Genomic DNA, 22,090 nt, shown 5'->3' with positions numbered 1-22,090 from the left:
ATATATATATATATATATATGCATTACTAGCCATCTATTCTTATGCTAGCCAAAGCCTACATTTTTTCCCCTCTAATTTAATAGAAAGTAAATAATTCATGAGGTATTGATTTAGTTAAAGCCAAGTGCCAGATAAAAAGTGGAACATGACCCTAAAGTCAGTTTGAAAGCATTGGCAGAATGAACCCCGCTGGAAGAGGCTTCCTTGCACGAGTTAGCAACGTATCAGCAGAGCTCTTCAGATTACCTCTCAGAGAGCTCTGGTCCATGTCTGCGGTCTGAAAGCCCATGCCGTGATCAAAGCACGTGTGATCAGATCACTATCAAGCAGCGTGAAGGCGTTAAAGCAGCAGAAGATAAAGAAATAATGCTATGGCGTGGGATGTGAACATATTCACACCGGTGACATGATGGGAAAAGCACACCAGTCTGATTAACTGCGCCGCAGCGGGTGCCGACAGGTTCCTGTAGTAAAACTCATTTGAGGTTCACCCTCATATTCCCTTCAACTCCACAGGCTGTGACTCAACAGATTACAGTTTAACATGCCCCTGTCCGCAATGTCATGCTGTCATCACCACAAATGAATGCTGCCACTTTCTATAGAATCAAACCATTTTCTTCACCGCGAGCACTGCATCTTAATACCAGCTCATACATGCACACTCTTGGCACTGTCAAAATGAATATTGGGCTGCCAATTCTCCAAGACAGAGTGAAGAAAGAAAAGGTTAAAAAATAAAAATAAAAAACCTATAGGCTAACCAGCTAGAACAGCACTACCATAGTCAACCAATTAAAAAGACTGTGCATGATTATTATGTGTTCATAAAACAAATAAATGTTTATATGAAAAGAAAAACATTATTATTATTATTATTATATTTTTTTAACTGGCACACGGTTAAAACGTTTTTTTTTTTTTTTAAAGAAAAAAAAATAAGTGTATCTATAGAAATAGGATTTGTTCCAAGTTAAAATACATTTCACTTTTTTTTTTCTTGATATATTTTGTAAAGCTGAAAAGTGTATGCTATTATTATTATTTTTTTCCTATTCTTCAAATCCTTTTTTTTTTTTTAGTTTCCACAAAAACAGTTTTCAAAATATATGATAACATTAAATGTTTCTTTAGCACCAAATCAGCATATTAGAATGATTTCTGAATGATCATGTGACTCTAAAGACTGGAATGATGATGCTGACAATTCAGCTTTGCATCGCAGAAAAACAAAAACAATTTTTTTTTTATAACATTAAAATATAATATAAAATATAATTTTAAATTGTAATCATATTTTTTGTTAAAATAAAATCTTTCTACTGTGGTTTGATAAAAAAATAAGTAACTAATCAATGCATGTCTTGTATTTATGCCTCATCCAGTATATTTATGCCATGTGTGCATTAAAAAGTCAATTAATATGTCACTTTTAACTCAAAATTAAAATTGACTTTCTTTGGTGGAGAAGACTATTAAAGACTCCCTAGCATCTGCACTCCAGAGCTCCTGTTTTCCTTTTAGTGCCAAAGGTCAAAGCAAGGAGACAGCAAAGATGGAGCAGCATACACCAGAGTGCTAACAACAGGCAGCCAACCACTGAATGTCTCATTCCACCTACAGCCTTCAAACTCCCTCGGCATTCTGGGAAACTCAATAAGATAATACTTGGCGGATGAAGGATCTAAGAAAAAAAAAATAGAGAGTGGGAAGAGATGATGGGGACAAAAATGGCAAAAGTAGATTTGAATGATAATGCAAACACACCTGCAAGCAATCACGGGACCGAAAGGTCACCGAAACGCTTCAGTCACTCTTTCAGACTCATGAAGACAATGCAGCAGGAATCACATGACCAGGAATTTTAAGGATTCCGGTTGTTTTCATGAACTCAGGTTCTTTAAAGGATCATTCTGTGGCTAGAAAATATCCTTTCCTTTTATTGTCAAAAGATATGCTAAAGCGCTATTTCCATTTAGTTGTAATGACAACATTTTATTGCAGATTGATGGATTTGCATGTATGTTCTTGGACACTTACTTGGGTCAACAGTGAAAATCATGCATTACCATGTACAAACTGAAGTCTTTCTTCATATTTATCTGGAACTGTGATTTGGTTCCATATAATTTAGACATTTCCAGAGCTTTCTCCCTGCATACATCTCCTCTGACTGATTTCCATCTCAGTCACTTAAGCTGCTCACCTGCATCCACATCTCTCACTCGTTTTCCCACTGGTTTTTCTTGCCTTCAGTAAGCTCTGAATAAAAGTGTTGGAGAAGCTATTTTGAATCTGTAGCTAAACTTATGTAATTGTTATTAATTTATCTGTCATGGCAATGAAGATCTTAAATATATGTCAGGGATGTCAAACTCAATTCCTGGAGGGTCGGAGCCCTGCACAGTATTTTTTCCAACCCTACTCCAACACACTTACCATCCACTTGCCAAATAACTCTGAAGGATTTGATTAGTTGGATCAGGTGTGTTTAATTAGGATTACTGTATCTAAATTCTGCAGGGCTCTGGCCCTCTAGGAATTGAGTTTGTCACCCCTGATTTAAAGATGGTATGAACATGACATCACTGTTGGCCGGAGTGACTGCGGCTCCGCCCACTGAGTGGCTAAATGAGTGGAAGCATTGGTTTTCAGCATTAAAAAAATAAGAGGGAGCTTTGCTATTGACTATACAAATATTTTACTGCACCATTTGCACTCAGTAGTAACTGCATAAAACTATTTTAGATTAGCGCAAATAACATCTAACTTCTATATACACTTAGTGCTATTCTACATAGCATCTATTTCTATTTGCACAATGCAAACAGCATTTGATACTATTTGCACTTAGTGCACATACCTCTGCCCTAAATTATTTAATTGTCTGAAATAGTGACAAACAGGAGCAGTAAAGTATTTCACTATGTAAAAAAACAGCAACACAGAAACATCTCCACGGGTACTTGTTGAATGATTTTCCACGAGGTCATTTACATGAACCACACGAATGAACAGATTCACTAAAAACAATAAATAAATTAAATTTGGTGCTTACACATAATAGAAAGAGCATTTCACTCATTCTGGATTATTACTTTAGCTAGCTCGGCTGTAAAGCTATGTGCAATACAATGTGACCAAAAGCACAGAGGAAAAAGTAACTTGAAAAAGAACAGTTGTTTTGAAGGCAGAAAAGCTACTTTCACACTTAAAAAATAAAAAATGAAAGTTTAGTTCGTTTCTCTGCTACACTGATGTTCATATAGCAGCCATCCTCCTTAGGTTGGTTTCATTCAAATTTCAAAACGCACGTTTAATTTTAGAAGTCTCACTTTTAACCACAAGTCATTAATAAGTGTTTAACTTACAGAATACTTGAATGTGTTGAAAATGTGTCATTGAGATTCCACCCATTTTTAATGAATAACACATTAGAATATCACACTTCTTTCAGCTTTGATCTACTTTAATTAAGGACCTAAATACACTCCCCATATTTTAGCTCCATATGGAACAACGGTAAATTAATGTGGGTGACCTTTAAACAAATTATACTAACTCATTTTTGTATGGATGGCATATACAACTCTGTTAAGACAGCTGTTTCAGCATTTCTAGCCAAACATTAAAAAGCTTAATTCCAGTGACTGAAATAGTACAGCTTGAACTTGAAACTTTGCATTTTCACTGGTGAAATATTTGTTGCGATTTTGTGCAGTCATACTCAATTTTATTCAAATATTTACATTTTTTAGCGATGCATTGCTCTTGAAATTCCAGCCAATAATAATAAAGCATCTGTTAAGTTCATGTCACTGAATAACAAGGCGACAATAAATTATATAAAAATGCAATAAGAAAAAGTAACAATATTGCAAATCAATACAGTATGTTTTAAAAAGAACACTAAAACCTGAAATAAATAGGCTACTGCTAAATAAAGTAATAATATGAATAATAAATCTCTATAGAGTGCATGCTTTTTTCTCTCTTTTTCCCCCCACTTTTATTCCATTCAGGATTGGCATCTTCAGCCTCACACGTTCACTTTTAACACATTATTAAGCTGTTGTATCTCAGAGGCATAACTACATCATTGGCAAATATTCTCAAGAATAACAACACAAACTATTTTATAATTTTATCTCTGTTGACTCTGTAACAAGTATGACAACACATCATTTTCAGCTCACCCCATCTGATATGAGGGCTGGCCTGGTGTGTCACGCTGCCAAAAGTGTTATATTTGCAGAGGTGCATCTCATTTCTGCTGGTATATTTGGTCTTGTTTCAGACGAGTGCTAGCAAACTGTATCAGCAAGTTTTCAGAATCAGAAAAAGTTTTAATTCCAAGTATGTTTCTCTCTTCTGTCTGTTCTGTCTGCAATTTTCCCATGGAATTTGCCTACTTTAACACTGTTGTCAATTTTTTTTTTTTTTTCGCAGGTTAAAGCAAACCCAATAACATAATATTTAGCCCCTTTTGTGGGAACCCAACAAAAAAAATTGTATTACCCTATTGGAATATGATTTTTACTGAGGGATCCCCCTCAAAACGCGATTAGGCTTGTTCTGATTAGCAGTTGGGTCGGTTTTGTTGTGAAAACCTGGCAACCCTAGACAATGTATAACCAGAGACCTCTGAGATCTAATAGCTATGACCTTATTTGTGAAAAAAAAAATAAAAATAAAAAATACCTTCCCAAAGTTTCACAAAGGGAACCCGAGAGCTCAGGGAAAAGTTTAACAGGAGGATTTGTGACAGGGGGCATTGTCCTGCTTGAAAATTGCTGGCTGACTGGGCGATGAATGCAGGGAAGGAACTGCCGCAGGATGTTCTGAATAACATTTGCATTCACTCTGCCATGTAGCTGTATGAGGCCCAAATCCTGCTGCAGAAAACATCCCCAAGTTTGGACCAGTTCTCCTCTGTCCACACAACTTGCTCCTTAGCAAACGTTAGTCCACCCATTTGACTCTTTCTGCTGAAGATGAGTTTGGTCACTGCAAAGTGGGCTTTCAGTCCAGATTGTTGAGACGCTGTCTGCTGAGACATATTCTTACCCTGTTCAGCACTGAACTGGCAAGCAATTCCAGCTGCAGTCTTGATTTTCTGCATTATCCTGCCCTATCGTTTATTTTTCTTTTGGAACGGGCGAGTTCTCTTGCTATGGCTGGAAGGGTCATCCCTTGAGCCTTCATTTGGACAATCTGTTGTCAGAGGGATTCAGTCACTTAAGAACGGCTCACCATCTTGCAAAGTCAGTAAAAACTGGAAAATTCTTCTTAACTTCCAGTTAAACAGGGTTTGTCAGATAATTAACACTATAGCTGCCAGATTAACACCAATAACTGGGAGGTATTTAAAAATATTCTCGAATTTTGATCAGTGTTCTTCAAATGTCTCATTTAAGTATTTATGCTGTGCTTCAGAATATATTTAACTCAATAAATGTACTTAAACAAACTGGTTCTGTTTTACTCCCGTTAGGATAACTTCAAATATGACTAGGTAATGTCAACATTTAGGAAATTGTAGGCTGTTCTCTAATTTTAATCACCACTGTATTCATTCAGGGTTTACGTCATAAATAAATATTTTATATGAGAATTATTTAATGTTAACACAGCCACCTGCAGTGGTACCTAACTCTAATTCCAATCACTCTCCAGATAATTTGTATGCCTCTAAACTTTTATTTATTGTCCATTTCATTGCCAATCCAATCATACAAACATGTATATATACAGCGTTGCCACCAAATACCTGTAAGTGCAGATAAATAAAGTGACCCTGACATGTCAGGATGAATTGAAATGGTAAGAAACTGCTAACATCTCAGACTCTGACAACACAACAACCTTTCCACAACCTTCCTGACTGTATCAATTAAACTTTATTGCCCTGCTATTGATTTGCAATAACAAACAATATCCACTAAGTCAGTGGGAATTTTCCAATGTCACTTCAAGAGACAACGCTTACATTTACGGTATTGATATTATGAAGGTCAAAGAATAAAGTTTACTCAACATTCAATTCAAAAAATCTAAATCAATACTGCTAGTAACATTCTATGTCTGATTTATTAACGTTAGCAGGCAAAGTTTATAACAAACCTCTTTTTTTTAAAGGTGAATTCCAAACAACCTCTTACAGGCCAGGCATATTAAATGTCTACAACATAATTCAAGTAAAAATGTTCTACAACATTCAATCTCTAGTTTAGTTACATATAGGGTGCTTTCACACCTGCCTCATTTAGTTCGGTTGAATCGTACCAGAGGTCATTTCCCGCTTTGGTGCGGTTCGATTGGGCAGTTGTGAAAGCAGCAACTCGCACTCGGGTGGGCACCAAAGGTGGACCATACAAGCGTACCAAGACCTGCTTGAAGAGGTGTTCTCAGTGCGCTTTCAAACGAACACTGGAGCGGTTCTTTTGTGGTGAGAACGTGATCCAACCTCGAACAGACCCAACTGCAAAAAGTACTGATAATTTTTGGACTAAACCAGCTGCCGTAGTCAGCTGCGCTGTGTATTATGGGATGAGGAAGTGTTTGTTGACAGTTTACACTTTAGCATGGCAGCTCGTGGACAAACTTGGAGTAGTGAGGAGGTGCAGAACCTCATAGAAATTTGGTCAGATGACCATGTCAGAGTTAAGAAGAATTAATGCACGCCTGATGCCGTTTGCACTGCATTAGAACGTTGTTTTCAAGCTGCATCTGCGCTTCATTATAGAAATGTATTGTTTGTAATATATGTACTCTTTGCAGGGACAAAACCAGCCTGCGCATTCGTCTCTCCATAGTGTTTGCTGGCTTTTCCTCTTATGTTGGAATTTTCCTGCATGTAAATTCTGACCAATCGAAAAGCAGTTTAGGAAATACGTCATGGCCAATGAGTGATGTGGATGTTGTCATGTAACTGTATTTTGGTTCGTTTCAACTGGTTTGGACCAAAGCAATCAGTGTGGTGTGAAAAGGAACCAAAAAAGCTGAAAAATGCTTCAATGTATAATTGTTTGCCCTTGGTTCGGACCAATGAATGTGAAAGCACCCATAGAGACTGCTGTTCATAAGACTGTGTGCGAGTGTTGCCAGATTGGCCGGTTTTGAATTTGATCATGCTGGTAAAGGACAATATTTGGCCTTGTTTGGAGTCAGTTTGGTGACTTTCAATCTAAATTCTCCATTGAATTTATTGATAGACTGTCTTTTCAAAGTAGCCAATCAGTGCAAAGATATAAGGGCTGTACTGTAATTTATCAAACATTCTGTCCCCTCCTCCTGCTCACTGGAGAAAAATCACATTCAACATGAAGGTGTGTGACACTGTAATCCAAGCCATGAAGCTAGTAGACAGAATAATAGAGGAATGGGATGGCTTTCTTTTATAAGGTAATTGTTTAATTTGTACAATGTTTTTATAATGTATAAATTGTCACTCACTATAATAATAATAATAATAATAATAATAATAATAAAAAGTTATAAAAAGTAGGCCTATAGTATATACATTTGGTTTGAATATATTTTATTAGGCTATGTTAAAGCTCCCCATTAAAGCTCTTATCTTTTTCTATTTTTCCAATCCTATTATGCTCAAAGATGATTGGAGATGAGTGGATGCTTGATAAGTGGATAGAAGTTGCTTATTTGTCTCAAGAGAGTTGGCAACAAACTGGCTTATTCTGACCTTGAACACTGAAAAATGAAGCATGTTTTTTTTTTTTTTTTTCAGATAGTATTGGTTAATTTATTTGATGCCATTTTCACATATTGACTACCTGGACATTTATATCTTCTCTCTTTAATGTATTAGACCTGATTTGATCTGTTTTCCTCAGAAATGTATCTTTTTTATATAACTTTTTTATCTTCATTTTAAGGAGTTACAAAATTATCTTTATCAACCTTGATTGACATGGTGATAAAATTCTATCACTTTTTATTGACAGTTAAAAGTTTTTTTTGTTTTTGTTTTTTGGTTGGATTGAGTGGGTTTTGGTGAGCTTTTGGCTAATTGTCCACCTGATCTGGCAACACTGCTCTGTGCCTGGAAAATAACAGTGGTTCAGTCTCCAGTGATTTCCACTCAGTACCCTGGAAGATGACAGACTATAAGCCATATTTATACAACAGAGAAAAGTAATAGTGACATGTCTGGGGATAAAAAGAGGTTGATAAAAACAGTTTCAGGGATCTAATCTATTGGAATTATTAGCCGTCTAAAAGGATTAGACAGCTAGCTGTACAAACGCAAACACCTGTACACACACAAATGCACGCTGAATCCTGTACACTTAACCTATTTTTTTTCCTTTTACAATTACACGTACAGCAATGTGAAGGTAAAAGTTTTCCCCAAACACATGCTGACATTAAGTGTATTCCGTACACATTGTGCTAACAGCCAAGTTATCAAATACACTATTTCACTCAGACAAGCTTTTAAACCACAAGCAACCGATTGCCATGGGAACAGCTGCAGAAATCAAATTGGAGGTTAGCTAGTGTTGAGTCACCTGATTTAAGAGAAAAAAAAACAACAACAACAACAACACCATCAACAACGGAAAGATTTTGTCTGGAAGATGAAACACTACAGCACCCTCCATTGGCCAATAACAGTGACCAAATTAGTGATGCTTCCTGGCAATGTGTCCTCTAATTTTTGTTCTTGCTGAGCAAAATCCAAATCTATTGGGCAGACACTTCAGCCACCTGAGCAGAAACATGACATTTAACATGGGGCCCAGAATCTAATTTAAACCAGTAATTACCATTAGAAAAGGGAGAACAAAAAAGAAGTATTATTATTGTTTAATGAAATTATATATATATATATATATATATATATACACACTGACATGAATGTGAAAAAAACAACAACAACACATTAGGTTTGTCTTCAGCATGATTTTTTATCCATCTTCATGGGAGCAACATCTGAAGAACGCAGCAGCACACTCACGCAGCGTAGAGAGAGAATTGCTCGGTGGGACTATCTGGAAATCTTAAATTAATTTGAGAACACATCAATTAATTCCCCTCTTCCTGTCTTCTGACCCCTGGGTGTCTGCTTATTTGCCTCCGGGACGAAACGATTGCCTACATTTTGAAACCACACAATCAGTACTCAGCGGTAAAGCAGATAGCCTGTAGGTTTCTTTTGTCTTCAGTGTTTACATTTTCAGAGGGACAGCATTTTTTGTGACTACCAAATTAGCAGCAGCACTTCACACAGAAAGGGCCCATTCAACCACCAGCCTCGTCGCATCCTTTGATCGTTGTGAAAATGTTACAGCCAGTGCTGAGAAGATAATTACTATCATCAAGCTGTCAGACCGTCATTCTTTTCAATTTACTGCAAGGGCTCCATCAGCGGACAGCCAGTGCGTAAAAAGAGTGAAGGACCGAGGCGTACGATGGGATCACATGGTGGGATACGAGGGAATGTTTGTGAGTCTGACCTGTAAATCCATAATCAGTGATGAAGCCACATGACGCAGGTGGTTGGCAGAAGCAGTGACACTGAACTACTGCAAGTAGTGTGGCACTGAGGACGTAACCCTGGACAATAGACCTGATTAGCAGTGTGGTAAACTAAACACAGATCATTGTTTAGCTTCACAGTCATTAGTGAGGTAATTACAGGTGGAAGTGTGGGGAAGACTAAAGACGACTACTCACTAGAGCACAGGTCACCAATTACTGGACCCGCGATTCCACCCACTCCATGAATCATTTATCATTAATTTATATAATTAGAGTGCTGTTTTTCTCCACATAGAGATTCAGAGATATGATTAAAAATTATGGTGAACCTGTTTTTTTTTTTTTACTCAGAAATTACTAATAAACTATTTTCTTTTATATCTCTCTCTCTATATATATATATATAGAGAGAGAGAGAGAATATGTGTGTTACCCAAATAATATTCACAAACAGTAAGTCTTTGAGGAGGGGTTTATCAAGCTAGGTGGTGCATTAGAAAAGGGGCTCATCTCCTGTTTCCAAAATGCATCACAAAATGCTTGAAAAAGCTGTAAACTAATTCCACATAGCACAATGTGCAAACAACCTTACACCTGTTTCACACCCATGTTGAAGTTTTTTTCAAGTTTGTAGGAGTCAAGGTACAGAAACCAAATAATTAAATGTAAATTAGCACTGGATAGTCTTCAATGTAAAAATTTAATATACAATCAAACCTACATTTATTCAGACACCTTCAACATTTCTCACATTATTACAGTTTTGCTATATATATCAAAAATTATATCTGGTGTCTGAATAATTTTTGGTTTGACTGTCAAAACTACAAAGTAATGCAGTGAAAAGAGCAGTGAATGATTTTCATTTTCATTTTCTTGGATTAATATTACAGCAGCCAGTCGCTAAATTAGGCGCGGTCACTTTAAGAGACGATAAACGCATCCACATCCCATTCTTTCCCTCAACTGTTTACTTTCACTTGAGAAATAACTGATAGTTTTTTCGAGCATAATTTCCAAGGTGGATATTTTGACATATTTTGTATGTATTTGTCGGCACAAATGCAAATTCGATGTTCAAGTGTTTTGGGACGCCTTTCTCTTCGCAGAAGAGAACTCGGTTTAGTGTCGCTGTCCGTGATACGTGGCTCGCTCTCTCTCTCCGCACCGAACACAGCGCGCGAGGAACCAGCTACTCTGTTCAGATTTTCCGTGTCTTGATTTTCTGTGTGATTTTCGTGTTTGGATGCTTTAATGTTTAAATCGACACATAAAAACGTGAAAAAGATAAGCTTTTGTGGCGATGCACAGCAGTGGCCCGTCACCTGTCCTGAGCATCTTTTTAGGCTGGCCTCAGCCAGTCGGTTATATAAAATATCAAGGTGAAAGTCATAATAGCTTGCTTATTATAGACCCAGATCTCAACCGAACATTGAGAATAGATTAACGGCGATATTTTTTTTTATTGCCCGATAAGAGTCTCGCGTTAACGCAGCACGTTAACGGCGATAACGGCCCACCACTAATATATATATATATATAGAGAGAGAGAGAGAGAGAGAGAGAGAGAGAGAGAGAGAGAGAGAGAGAGAGAGAAAGTAAACCCGTGCCTTAAGATCCTTGTAAACAAAGATTAAAAAAAGACAAGTTCAAGTTCATATAGGAATCAAGAAACTCAAATTTATTAGTAATTTCTGAGTAAAAAAAAATATAATATAATATATATATATATATATATATATATTTTCACCATAATTTTTAATCATATCTCTGATTCTCTATGTGGAGAAAAACAACACTCTAATTATATATATATATATATATATATATATATATATATATATATATATATAAAAATAATTACAAAGAAATTGCACATAACACACTGACTTTGACATTAAATTTTTGAAGTATAAACTTAATTTAAACTGAACAATAAATAGATTTATTATTTCTTATATGTGCCCTTCAAGTGAGTCTGAAATATTGTATTAGTTCGAAGCACATGATTAACCAACTGAAGTCATATTTTAGATTTAGAAATTTGCTGAATTGTAATGCTCAAGGAGGTGTGTTGATTTGAAAAATGTCAAAAACATTAATCTATAATATAGATAATTTCATATAATATATAAACAATAGACAGATCAGCAAGTGAATTTGAATTAATTATTTTCCAAGTTATTTTAATTTTACAAGCTGTATTTCAATCATTTTAAAAGTGTAGGGAGTTATTCGCTCAACTTTCAGTTTGTTTTAATTTACACAGATATTACGTTTTGATGCCATACAAATAGTGATATAAATTATTATTTTTCATCATTCTGAATTCAGTTATTTGGGTTTATTTCTCACAATATAATTGTTTTGGTTCAAGTAACTTCCATGTCATGGTTTCGACTTTAGGATTCAGGATTACAGGATTAAAATGCCAGGATTACTTTTAAAAGGTGTTTTGGCTGCAAAAACATATAAATGTACGATTAAAGCACATAAATTGGCCAGTGCTTATTTAATTTCAAATTCAAATATCACTGAATTCCAAAAAGTGAAATTGTACAATGTCTTGGAATTTTCACCGTACCTCTCTAAAGTTTAGAAACTATTTAAATGCAAACATTTACAAAGAATGCCGTGAATCCACTGATTTTGATACTGGATTTTAGAACAATAGTGAGTTTAGAGTGACCACCTCAGTTATAAAATAAAAAAATAAAATGATCATAAATATTTCCCTCCACTGCAGTTCTGAAATCAAACGCGTCAGCATTAGATGTGTCACATCAGGTTTGACATCAATAACGTTTCATCATGAGATCTGATGTCAAAGGGTATGTAAGTGACATTTAATTTGAGCAATAAATTGACATATTCAGAAGAATGAGAAAAATAAAATAAAAATTGTTTTGTTTATCACACAAATCAATGTTTTTTTTAGTTTGACAGACACGTTGTCATTATTCCAAACCCCAGGGGTCAGGCAAATGGAAGTAGGGAATTAAGTGACATTAAATAGTTTCTTGAACGTGTCAAGCTTTCAAAATAATCAAACATTCTCCTACTGTGGTACCATGTTTCAGTTTGGTTCATGCCAGTGTCTTCAGAGAGCCAGTGATCTAAGCGCTCTCTGTTCTGTCTGCTCGAAGTCTAGAAACAGCAGGATCACAATTATGATCCAAGGAGAGGATGAGATCATACCAAAAATCACCTGCTACATTAAGTGCCATGCACAAGTCTGTTACTTGTCTTTCTGACACATGCTGAGCTTTCTCCTTTCTTCTCCACTGCATGCTGCGCTACTGCTTCATTGTTCTGTCTAAAATGTTATGAAGTTAACTTATAACGTTAATTGTGATTTCATAATTAGATTTTATAGCCATATCTCTATGTAAATGGTCTCTTTACAGGTGAAATGAGAAACGGAGCTTTGCTGCAAACTGTGGGTTTGCCGTCTGGTCTAATATAGTTTTTCATTGACACACACTTAAAGACTTTTTGCAAACCTGCTTTATTTTGTGACAGGTTGACTAAACAATCCAAGCCGAAATATGCTACACAACCTGTTAAGGATTGAAATAATCAGGGACTTTGCTAAAAAGTATTTCATCCATCTCGTTTGAGATGCTGTTTTAAAATGTATGTGCAGTACTACTCAAATAACCTGTGAGGTATGGCATGCATAAATTAAATTATACTGTTTAGCTAATAATAAAGAAACTGTGAGAAAATGCACCTACTTTCCTTAAGCATGTTAAAGCATGTCATGTTTACTCTTAAGTCCCAAATAGTATATATACTATTCTCATAAGAACCGGCATGGTATGTATTGTCAATGAAATCCTGAATCACTGCTGATGCTACAACAATACAACACTTTTATACAACGACACAACTTTATCAGTAATAGTACGAAATTAAAACTGTACAGGTACATCAACATAGCAATGCCATGTTATGTTGAAATGTCAAGTGTTTTCGTGTACTGTTTTGATAGATGATAGTACGTGTTTTGGTCGAAAACAGTTTACCTATACTGTAGAGTAGTGCAGGTGTAGAACTTCGTGAACACCTTCTTCATCGATGCCAGACGATATATATATTTTAGGCTTTGTTTTCAATGGGCTGTAGGTTAATATCCACGTTATGCAGCGCATTCCTTCTCTCTTTGGCTTAAAGCACGGACAACGTTTGCTGGACGACAAACCGCTTTCAAACGATTCAGTGTATGAGAGAGTTGAGTGAATGATTCACTGTGTGAGAGAGCTGTTCAAATGAGTCATTGAGTGAATGAGCCGTTCATATGATTCAGTACGTTAGCAGCGAGTGTGCTGTTCAAACTGTTCAATACTCAAATGAATGATTCAAATGAATCGCGAACCGATTTACTTTGGTTTTGCTAACCGTTTTGAAGCAATTCATAGGCTACTACAGTGCAAAAAATAAAAATAAAAAAAATATTAATTAAAAAGGTTTCATTCAGGAATTCTGGTTTGGTAGCTGTTCTACTAAAGATAATGACTTGATCACATGCTTTACAACAGAATTACAGCTTTGAAAAACTTTATTTCTTTACTTAGCTATTAACAAGCTACTGCATAATGTCATAGGGACATGGCAGGCTAGAAGTGTAGCTTAACGGACAAGAATCAAATTTATAATATTAAAAGGGCAATAGGAAAGTTGTGAATAAATCCGACAGCTGCTTGGATCATTGTCATTCTGCAAATATGTGATCGTGTAATAAAACCAATATATATTCTTTGACTGGTCACGGGGCACTTAGTGTTTCCTGAGCAAGACGCCTGTTATCGAGTGACAAGGTTATGACCTTTTCTGCAGGGAAACACTCCCTGCCACATATATTAAAGTTAATAGATGTGTTACCAGACACTTCAAGATAAAAAATGATGTTTAGACATTGACCTGCTTCTGTCGAAGCCCAGCAGTATGAAACACTTTGACATATGATGGTGTTTCATCTTCCATTATCATGATTAAGGGAGTTGAGAGAGGCAGGGTGAGCATGGCCAAAATCTATATCACTGTAAAGGTGTGAATCACAATAGGATTAGTTTTGCTAGAAATACAGCAGCCGCGAAAAGAATATGCATGTAGTATAGTGATGCTATCTTTGTGTAGAATGAGTATTGAAAGTTCCTCATCTTATGTTTTCTTTGAGAAATGTACAGTTTACAGAAAACAAAGTGCTTGTACTCATTTGTTGCATGTGAAACACAAGAACATTTTAAGATGAACAAATAAACTCATTATGGCATCACACAAAAAGTTACTAAATTTTACAGAATCAATGACGGAAATACAGTTGGCTAGCAGGCAAACAATACAATCATATTAATTATTCATACCCCAGTACAAGCTGGGAAAAACACAAATATGACTATTAGTGTTTAAACTCAAAAATGCATTAATCAAACTCACCTCCGATATTGGTTCAGCCTAAAATAAACTGTAGAATATTTGCATCAGGGTGTTGGGTCATGTCAAAGTTACAACCGAGAACAGTTTGTCCTCACAAATGTAGTTTAGAAATCCAATATTTGTAGATTATGGCATGTGAATTGAAGCTCATTCTAAGTAGATTCTGGATATGGAGCATGAAGAGCATTGCAAGCAAAGAAGAAAAAGAGAGATTGGAAACATGATTAAGTATTTTCAGAGAGTGACTTAAACGTCACGAGGACAGGAGATTTGAACGTAATTTACATCAAATGGAAAATTAAAATACCTTTTACCTTAACACACAGGCACATGAGTACACACAGTCACACAATCATAACCATCCACCCCCTGTGCAGCCACGAGGACTTAAATACCATTGAGAAAGAGAGACAGAATGAGTGTCTGAGTTAAGGTTCAAGGGAAGGTCTCAGTGCCAACCTTCAGTACTTTCACTTTGAACCACATGAATAAAATGAATTATTTTTATATTTATTTGTTTTTTTGTTATTTTGCATAAAGGAAAGGGAACCTATTTTAGGACCTTTAAGATTTCTTGCATTGTGAAATTATTCTTATGATAATTATGCACATATAGATTAATTGCATACATATACATTTCATATTTATAAACATTTTATATTTAGATTTATATGTGTGTAAATAATTTTTGTGCATCACACTAATGAAAATTTAGACTTAATAAGTTTTTTATAAATATGTGCTTTAGTCATTAAATATTCAGATTTTTTATCTCCAAAACTTGTGTTTTTAGCCATAAGATATAATTGTGGTATGTTAACTTCAGTTTTCCACACCTGCAAAAAGTGAAAAAAAGTGTCTGCTAAATGATTAAATGTAAATCTGAAAACTCCTGTATGTTATTGTACATAAACTTACTGTACACTATCTATCCACAACATCTGAAGCGATTCCAGTGTCTGTAGATTCCTGCCATCTAATAAGCTCCAGAGCTCACTGTAAAACTTCCCCATGGAGAGAGTCATTAAGCAAATTAGTAACGACAGGCTCATTTGCATATCCATAGAGTGCCCTAGATCATGCCCCGAGGCAAAGTAATACAAAAGCAACAGGTAGAGAGATTCACCATTGACTTGCCTGCATGATGATGTTTGATTTATACTCGGAGGGTTTCACAGCAGTCTGAGTTCATGTCCCATGAATGATGGATAAAATGGCACATTATGAGCAAATTTTAATTAGCTTTGTTTACTGTTGACTCTGCTATTCAAATTTAAATTAGTTAACTCTTTAAACTGTAGATTGTTTGAAATAGTATAACTCTTGTCTATCTTATCAGTATAAAGAATATTTTGTGTAGTGGAAAGGTTCTATCATCGATCCATCACTGACAAAAAGGACTTACATTTTGCAAGTGCACACAAACCCAGAGGATATTCAAGCAGTGATTTTTTTCCCCAAAGTTGTGTTTATTTAAGAAAACAGTGTTTATTGTTTATTGTTTTTTACAACAAGTTCAAGTCTATACAAGTTCCTCTTGGGACTACAACGTCCAGGTCCTCGCGAGGAGAAAATAATTATGAAAATCCTTGTGTCTTCAAAAAAAATAAGAAATTCATATTCGATTTCAAATCATGATAAATAGATAAATACATAACAAAACGATACAACCCGTCTCATCAGCCTCACAGATAAATAAATAGAATCATAAATAACATTCAAAAAAATATCTTTGGCCAGACAAGGCCCATGTAGACATTTCCTCCTCACAACCCTTTCCACCGAAGCTTGAAATCCAGGTCATGGTCAGCTTTGGTTAGAGACGCCATTCATCCTTAAGAAGAGTGACGAAACAGAGCTAAACCATAAAAACAAGAATAACAAACCGACTCCATTGAGGCACTTTTTAAGGATGTCAGAAACATTTAGCATCTTCTATGATGTTCTTTTTTTTCATGAAAAGCAAAGATGAATAAATATGACCAAAAACCTCCATCATTCATTTACATATAATCCAAAGCCTGCTTTTTATTCTGACCTCCTTTATCCTCGCGTTTTGAGATTGAAATCAAGGCAAATTAAAACTCTCAAATACTTCAAAATAATAGAATGAAATCTGGTCAGATGTCAAAGTTAAACACACATCTATGTTTGTTTCGAACCCAGTGTAAAAAAAAATAAAGAAAAGAAAACATCAGTGTTTGTTTTCGGTGGTGGTGCTGGATGTTACGTCTGATTGGCTCTCTGATCGTTCTCCGAATATCCCTGCGAGGGTTTTGAAGCGAGGCCCCCACTCGTTGAGGTAATCGTAGTCCTCCTCCGGTTCACCCTTTACAGACTCTATAGAGCTTAAACTGTCGGCCACCGAGCCTTCGCCCTCGTAGGCGTACGTGGCCAGCGAGTCGTACGGCGGGGCGCAAGTGTCACCTTCATGCTCTTGCAATCGCAGACTGATGAAGTTGCTGATGTCAGCGCTGTTTTGCGAGACTACTGGCCGCCGTGGACACAAACCCAACTCTGGCTTAACATCTCGGCGAAACATATTTTCCTTGATGACTTTGGGGTTGCGGAGGGTGCCCATGTCGAAGGCGTGCGTGTCCTCCTCGCCCCCGCCTTCATCGTCGTAATGGATCACGTTGTCACGGATGTCCTCTTTGGACGTCATGAGAGTCTCTTTCTTCTTCTGCCGCCGAACCCCAACATAGAGAACCACGATCACTGCAGGAAACACACGAGCAGAACAGAAAGGAAAGATTAGCATCTTTGTATAAATCTCATATATATAAAAAAATCATATTCATATCACAACATTTTAGTCGTGTGCTTTTCGGTCAAGCCAATGTACGTGACGGAAAAAACGCAGGTGATAAGTTTGTTATAATTAGAAGACTTTTCTGTTCCTACAGCCTCTGTATTGAGCATTGTTTTTTGTTTCCCATTCATTTTTCTACGAGTGACTCAAATCGTCCTCGTTATGCTGTCTGTACAATCAGGGAGTGAGGCAGGCAGAACGACGGCAGAGGCCAGTGGAAACACACTTCTTCGTCAATCAAGGGGACAACCCCCTCATTTGTCAGCGTTTTCCATGATTGGCAAACAGCTCCTGACTGCAGTCATCATTTAGAGACAGAACGAAAGCTGCAGCAGTAATGTGTGCCCTCCATCTGATGGACTCGCTCACCCATCATGTGTGACTATCTCACTCCTCTACTGTTATTCATTTGTTATTGACTGGCCACAGAAGAACTATAGATAGATAGATAGATAGATAGATAGATAGATAGATAGATAGATAGATAGATAGATAGATAGATAGATAGATAGATAGATAGATAGAAATAGAATGATAAAAAACAATGAAAAACAGATCATTAAATGGATAGACAGAACAATATAATACTAAGTAAAATGATAGATATAATAATATATAGGTAGAAATAGAATATAAAAAGAAAGAAAAACTATGAATAATAGAACATTGCAAGGATAAACATATAATATAATCAGAGAATGATCAGAGATGAAAGAAAGAAAGAAAGAAAGAAAGAAAGAAAGAAAATATGATAGAACAATAAAAAATAAAGAATGATATATAGAATGATAGAACGAACAGTAGACAGACGGATAGATAGACAGATAGATGGATGGATTGATTGATTGATTGATTGATAGATAGATAGATAGATAGATAGATAGATAGATAGATAGATAGATAGATAGATAGATAGATAGATAGATAGATAGATAGATAGATAGATAGATAGATAGATAGATAGATAGATAGATAGATAGATAATCAAACTTTAAGTTCTGATATATCCCCGGTAGGAAATTTACAAAATATCTCCATGGAACATGATCACTACTATCCTAATGATTAAAGACAAAATCTATCATTTGGATCCATACAATGTAATTTTGGCTATTGCAATAAATATAACCCCAGCGACTACAGACTAAAGCCTGGTTTTGTGGTTCAGGGTCACATTTGTGTGTGATATGTATTTCAATCCCAACACCTGAGTTGTTGCCTGTGTACTTTGTTTCTATTTGGCCCCTCCAAGCTCCATTTCGGATCTTTGCAACCTTAGAAGGTAGCTCACTAGGTTTTGGAAACGAGCCTTGATCAACACTTGCTGTACCGTGTCTCATACTGTGCTCCAATGTAGGGAGTCTTAAGTCCATAGGCGAACACCTGTATATGTTTATTAGTTTGCAGCAAATCTGAGGGAAATTTTAGAAAACTAATAACAAAGACTAAAAGTGTGTCTGTGAGATGACAGCGCCCCCAAGGGACAAATATTTGCACTACAACTCTCAACAATTCAAACATGTCAAACATGTAGCCTATTTTGCGAGTTCATTCTTGTGATTTGACTGGCATACACAGAATATGGGTTTGGAGATTGATAAGCCCTCATCCTCGGGAAGCTGATCTCTCGCTCTGTCTGCCATGACTGCATCCATGGAGCGGGAAATGGGTCAGTCTGACAAATGGAGCACTGATAATGGCTAATCTCCAGCGTGACAATGTGTTCTCTCTGTGCTGACTGTGATCCTGGCTGCCTCCTTTAGCAAGGACGCAGTGATGCTGTGAGAGGTGCTTGCTGGTATCTCGCAGAAACGGAGCTGAGAGACAGGTCAGTCTTCAGAGCACTGCAGAAGTCACTTAAATATAAGCTCTCATGCTATGGAAAAAGACCAGTGGTGTGATAGTTTAGTGCGGATGCCAAATAGACATCAAAATGACAGATGTTTTAGGACTAAAATTCATTTTACATCTGGAAGTAGTGTAGGAATTTAAGAGGTACTCCACACATAAGTGAATATTCTGTCATCATTTTCTCACCCTCATGACATTCCATTATGTTTTTTTTTTTTAAATGTTGCTAACCAAACAATTTTAGTTCCCATTGTTTTCCAATGTATGGAGAAAAAAAACAAAAAAATACACGAGGGATGAGGGTAAGTAAATGATGACAGAATTGACATTTTTGTGGGTGAACTATCACTTTAATATGGAAACCCCTTTAAAGTTTACATCTAGCAATTCTGTTTATTTATTTATTTATTTTTCTGCCATGGTATAAAAAAATACAAAAGGTAATTATGTTTTATCTCATAGTTCTGATATTTTTCCACCTCAAAATTGCAAGTGTAAACTTGCTATATAAATTTGCAAAAGAGTTTATATCTCACTATCCTAAAATTCTGATACTTTATCTCTGAATTGCGAGATGAAAAAAAGGGCCGATTTGTAAGATAAAAACTTGCAATTACTTTGATTTATCCATTTATTATCTTGTGGTGGAAACAAACTTCCATACTCTTGAGAGAAATCTGTGATGTCAGCTCAAAACTAAAGTCATTTCTTAGGTACAGAAATTTAAATAAATAGATTCTGTAGACAGATAATTTGAAAAAAAAAAGAAAAAAAAAAGAAAAGACCTATGTGTGCATGTGCTTATGAATCACATGCATAGATGATCTGCGTGACGTCATTTTTATGTTTAATTTTATCTTATGACAATGAGGTGGACTACACATCATTTGAAACTAGAGTTGAGATCTGTGTCTGAGGTGCATGCGAGGACAGCCGAGTGCTAACCTCATTTTGTTGAGCACGCTCTTACTTAATGACCAACCAGCCCACACAAATTACCATGGAAACGAGGCCATAAAAGTCTCCATTTCATTCCTCACCCCTCCACCTCAACTTCCCGCACATCCCATATGCAAATGAACTGGGTTTATAACTCCAGAGATGTCCCCGTCTAGACCTTGGGGGTTAAGTTAACATGCAGAGTGATTTAGCCTGCTATCTGATGCTGATGACACTCAGAGATTTAGGGCTTTTACTATAACGTTGATGGGTGAAGATAAGGCTAGTTTAAACTTGTGCTTCTTCGCCTTATCCAACTATCCTCCTCCTTTCCCTGTCAAGAACGGCCAATAAAGTGGAACTTAATTAACAAGTGTGTTTTAATTAATCCACCCCAGAGAGTTTCAGAGCCGCCTATGTTACTTCTATCTAAAAAAGCATGAATACTTGCAATCCAGCAACAGCCTAAAGCTGGCTAAAAACAAAATATTCATGAATTTGGAATATGTGTTTTAAATGCACATTTGTTTCCACAATAGATTATTTTTTCCTAACAATTCAGACCCCCCCACCCCCAGCAATTCTCTTTGAAACTTACAGTTGCGAGATATAAACTCATAATTCTGACTTTATTAAAAGATAAAAGTCACAATTGTTATTTATTATTATTATTATTATTATTATTTGTATTTTGGAATTCCACAAAAAAAAAGTCAGAATTGCGAGATGTAAACAGAATTCTGAGAGAGAGAAAAAGTCAGAAATGTGTGATTATAAACTCAGAATTCATAAAAAAATGACACAATTATGAGATGTAAACACAGAATTCTGAGAAAACTAATCAAAATTGCAAGATATAAACTCACTATTACTAGTTTATAGCTTACAATTGTGAGATATAAACTCAAAAATTATTATTATTATTTTCTGCATTGCATTGCATGGCAGAAGTAAGCTGCCATACTTTTTTTTTTTTAACCGAAGAACAAAATCCACTTCTTTCTTAAACATTTGCCTCAAACCAAGTGAATCATTCTTGTCCTTTTCATTTTCCAATCAATATTTTGTTTTCTTTATTATATACTTTCATTTTAAAATACGCCTTGCTGTAGAAATAAAAACAACTGTGAAGGTGTTTCATGACCAAGTTCAAGTTCAAAGTGTGCAATTTCAGAACCACTTTAATCACAAATTAATTATGATGTTCTACAATACCTATATTAATATGTATGCTGTGCACACATTTTCTGCATGCACACAATACCCAGATGACGTCTAGTATAACATCAGTCAAAAAAAAAAAAAAAAACACTGCTCACTCTACTGAATGTACAGAATACTGTATCCCATAATGCAATGCACTCGACATGACCTTTAATGTCTTTGGCGATGGAAAAACTAGAAGAAAATTATTATTTCTTGATTTGTTTGTATATGATAAGTGATTGCCAAGGTCATGTGACAGATGTGGTGAGGTCATGTGAGAACTGTATATACTGTACAGTATTTAGTATGTAAGCAAGCGTTTCCTTCCAAAAATATCC

The 22,090-nt window shown here is 35.9% G+C and overlaps 1 protein-coding gene and 1 long non-coding RNA gene across 2 annotated transcripts in view; both read right to left on the bottom strand.

The window, feature by feature from the left end:
- Positions 1 to 13,686, bottom strand: part of LOC128025479 (uncharacterized) — a 56,985-nt gene extending 43,299 nt beyond the window's left edge. Inside the window, exon 1 of the long non-coding RNA XR_008186164.1 lies at positions 13,534 to 13,686. This is a non-coding gene — a long non-coding RNA (uncharacterized LOC128025479). The remainder of the gene's footprint in view (positions 1 to 13,533) is intronic.
- A 2,706-nt stretch (positions 13,687 to 16,392) lies between these two features.
- Positions 16,393 to 22,090, bottom strand: part of LOC128025478 (cadherin-12) — a 136,908-nt gene continuing 131,210 nt past the window's right edge. Inside the window, exon 12 of the mRNA XM_052611876.1 lies at positions 16,393 to 17,662. Within this exon, the coding sequence (XP_052467836.1) occupies positions 17,139 to 17,662 (524 nt within the window). The 3' untranslated portion in view covers positions 16,393 to 17,138. The remainder of the gene's footprint in view (positions 17,663 to 22,090) is intronic.

Source organism: Carassius gibelio, chromosome A12, assembly GCF_023724105.1.
Source record: "Carassius gibelio isolate Cgi1373 ecotype wild population from Czech Republic chromosome A12, carGib1.2-hapl.c, whole genome shotgun sequence".
Lineage (NCBI taxonomy): Eukaryota > Metazoa > Chordata > Actinopteri > Cypriniformes > Cyprinidae > Carassius > Carassius gibelio.
The sequence above is the reverse complement of the archived record's forward strand: the minus strand, read 5'-3'. Positions and strand labels throughout refer to the sequence as shown.